The 2,561-nt window shown below is 62.0% G+C and overlaps 1 protein-coding gene across 1 annotated transcript; it reads left to right on the top strand.

The window, feature by feature from the left end:
• Positions 1-428: 428 nt before the first annotated feature.
• On the top strand, positions 429-2,090 carry GK2 (glycerol kinase 2; the record flags this gene model as incomplete). Its single annotated transcript, XM_080796390.1, has 1 exon — positions 429-2,090. The coding sequence occupies one exon, from the start codon at positions 429-431 to the stop codon at positions 2,088-2,090; it is 1,662 nt and encodes a 553-aa protein (XP_080652516.1).
• Between the last annotated feature and the right edge of the window lie 471 nt (positions 2,091-2,561).

The raw sequence follows: 2,561 nt of genomic DNA, 5'->3' as shown, positions 1-2,561 counted from the left end.
CGACGCCCTGCCGCCCCGACGCCCCGCGCAGACGCCCCGACGCCCGACGCCCTGCCGCCCCGACGCCCCGCGCAGACGCCCCGACGCCCGCCGCCCCGACGCCCCGCGCAGATGCCCCGACGCCCGACGCCCTGCCGCCCCGACGCCCCGCGCAGACGCCCCGACGCCCCGCGCAGACGCCCCGCGCAGACGCCCCGACGCCCGACGCCCCGACGCCCCGCGCAGACGCCCCGCGCAGACGCCCCGCGCAGACGCCCCGCGCAGACGCCCCGCGCAGACGCCCCGCCGCCCGACGCCCCGCGCAGACGCCACGACGCCCCACGCCCCGCGTTCCAGGCGCACCTGCCGCGTGCGCGCCCCTCCCCCGCAGCACCTGCAGCGCCTGGCAACGGCCGCAGAGCGCAGAGCGCAGGGCGGCGCCCGCCTCCATGGCAGCCCCGAAGGAAGCGGTTGCGGGGCCGTTGGTGGGGGCAGTGGTCCAAGGGACTCATTCCACTCGCTTTCTGGTTTTCGATTCTAAAACCGCGGATGTCCTCAGCCACCATCAAGTGGAGCTAACGCCAGAGTTCCCCAAAGAAGGGTGGGTGGAGCACGACCCCAAGGAGATCCTCCGGTCCGTCTGCGAGTGCATCGAGAGGACGTGCCAGAAGCTCGCCGAGCTGAACGTGGACGTCTCCAGCGTCAAAGCGATCGGCGTCAGCAACCAGAGGGAGACCACGGTCATCTGGGACAAGCTGACCGGGGAGCCCCTCTACAACGCCGTGGCGTGGCTCGACCTCAGGACCCAGCCTACCGTCGAGAATCTCAGCAAGAAAATCCCGGGCAACAACAACTTCGTCAAGTCCAAGACAGGCCTCCCCCTGAGCACCTACTTCAGCGCCGTGAAGCTTCGCTGGCTTCTGGACAACGTGAGGCCCGTCCAGGAGGCGGTGGAAGGAGGCCGGGCTCTGTTCGGCACCGTGGACTCGTGGCTCATCTGGAGTCTGACCGGAGGCGCGAACGGAGGTGTCCACTGCACGGACGTCACCAACGCGAGCAGGACGATGCTGTTCAACATCCACTCCTTGGAGTGGGATAAAGAGCTTTGTGACTTTTTCGAGATCCCCATGGACATTCTTCCACGCGTGTGGAGCTCTTCTGAGATCTACGGCCTCGTGAAGGCCGGGGCCTTGCAGGGCGTGCCCATATCTGGGTGCCTGGGGGACCAGTCCGCCGCGCTGGTCGGGCAAATGTGCTTCCAAGAGGGACAGGCCAAGAACACGTACGGGACAGGCTGTTTCCTACTGTACAACACCGGTCGCAAGTGTGTGTTTTCCGAGCACGGCCTCTTGACCACGGTGGCTTACAAACTGGGCAGAGACAAGCCCGTGTGTTACGCCCTGGAAGGGTCGGTGGCCGTAGCCGGCGCTGTGATTCGCTGGTTAAGGGACAATCTGGGAATTATAGAGACCTCGGAAGAGATCGAGGTGCTTGCCAAGGACGTGGGCACTTCCTACGGCTGCTACTTCGTGCCCGCCTTTTCGGGGTTGTGCGCGCCTTACTGGGAGCCCAGCGCGAGGGGCATCATCTGCGGCCTCACTCAGTTCACCGGCAAACGCCATATCGCTTTTGCCGCGCTGGAGTCCGTCTGCTTCCAAACCCGAGAGATCTTGGACGCCATGAACCGCGACGGCGGGGTCCCCCTCCGCCACCTGCAGGTGGACGGCCGGATGACCCGCAACAAAATTCTGATGCAGCTGCAGGCGGACATCCTGCACGTTCCGGTCGTGAAACCCGCCATGGCCGAGACGGCCGCGCTGGGGGCCGCCATGGCGGCGGGGGCTGCCGAGGGGGTCGGCGTGTGGAGCCTGGAGCCCGAGGACCGGTGGGTCATCGCCACGGAGCGGTTTGAGCCGCAGGTCCAGGCGGCAGAAAGCGAAGCCCGTTACGCGACGTGGAAGAAAGCCGTGAGGAAGTCAGTGGGTTGGACCACGGCCGAGTCGGAAAGGCCGGACCCTGCCCTCTTCTCCAGCCTGCCCTTGGGCTTCTTCATAGTGGGCAGCGTGATCATGTTAATTGGAGCGAGATACATCTCGGGGACACCCCATTAACACCAACATGGATCCCCAGCACGTGAGCTGCTCACGCGATGAAAAAGTCCCCCACGTCTGGCTCTTAGTAGGATGACGCCGTCGTAGACTCTGATTTTATCTATAAGCCACTGGCTGCGTGACTTACGGAAACCCCAAAAGTAGACCTGTGGCTTGAAATAAATAAATTACAGTAAAAAAAAAAAATACAGTAGAAAGTGTGGTATGTTTTTTAACAGGTTTGGCCGGTCCCCTCTGGGAGCTAACCCCCTTCATTTTCATAAAATCCCGCTCTGTTGCCCTCTAAAATATAGGCTATTCAGATTCTATCTGGGCAATCTTTCATTAAATATTTTCTAATACTTGTGGATCAAGATTTGGTTCTCTGCGCTGCACACACTTGATTCAAAGGTGTAACTAACTTGCTAACACTGAAGGACTTGTGATTATGCCTGTTTTGAAAAACTCCCCCCATCCTCTTTTGTATGCATT

Source organism: Martes martes (genome assembly GCF_963455335.1).
Source record: "Martes martes genome assembly, chromosome: 2".
In the NCBI taxonomy this organism is placed as follows: Eukaryota; Metazoa; Chordata; class Mammalia; order Carnivora; family Mustelidae; genus Martes; species Martes martes.
Note: the sequence above shows the minus strand (reverse complement) of the source record. Positions and strands in the feature narration are given on the sequence as shown.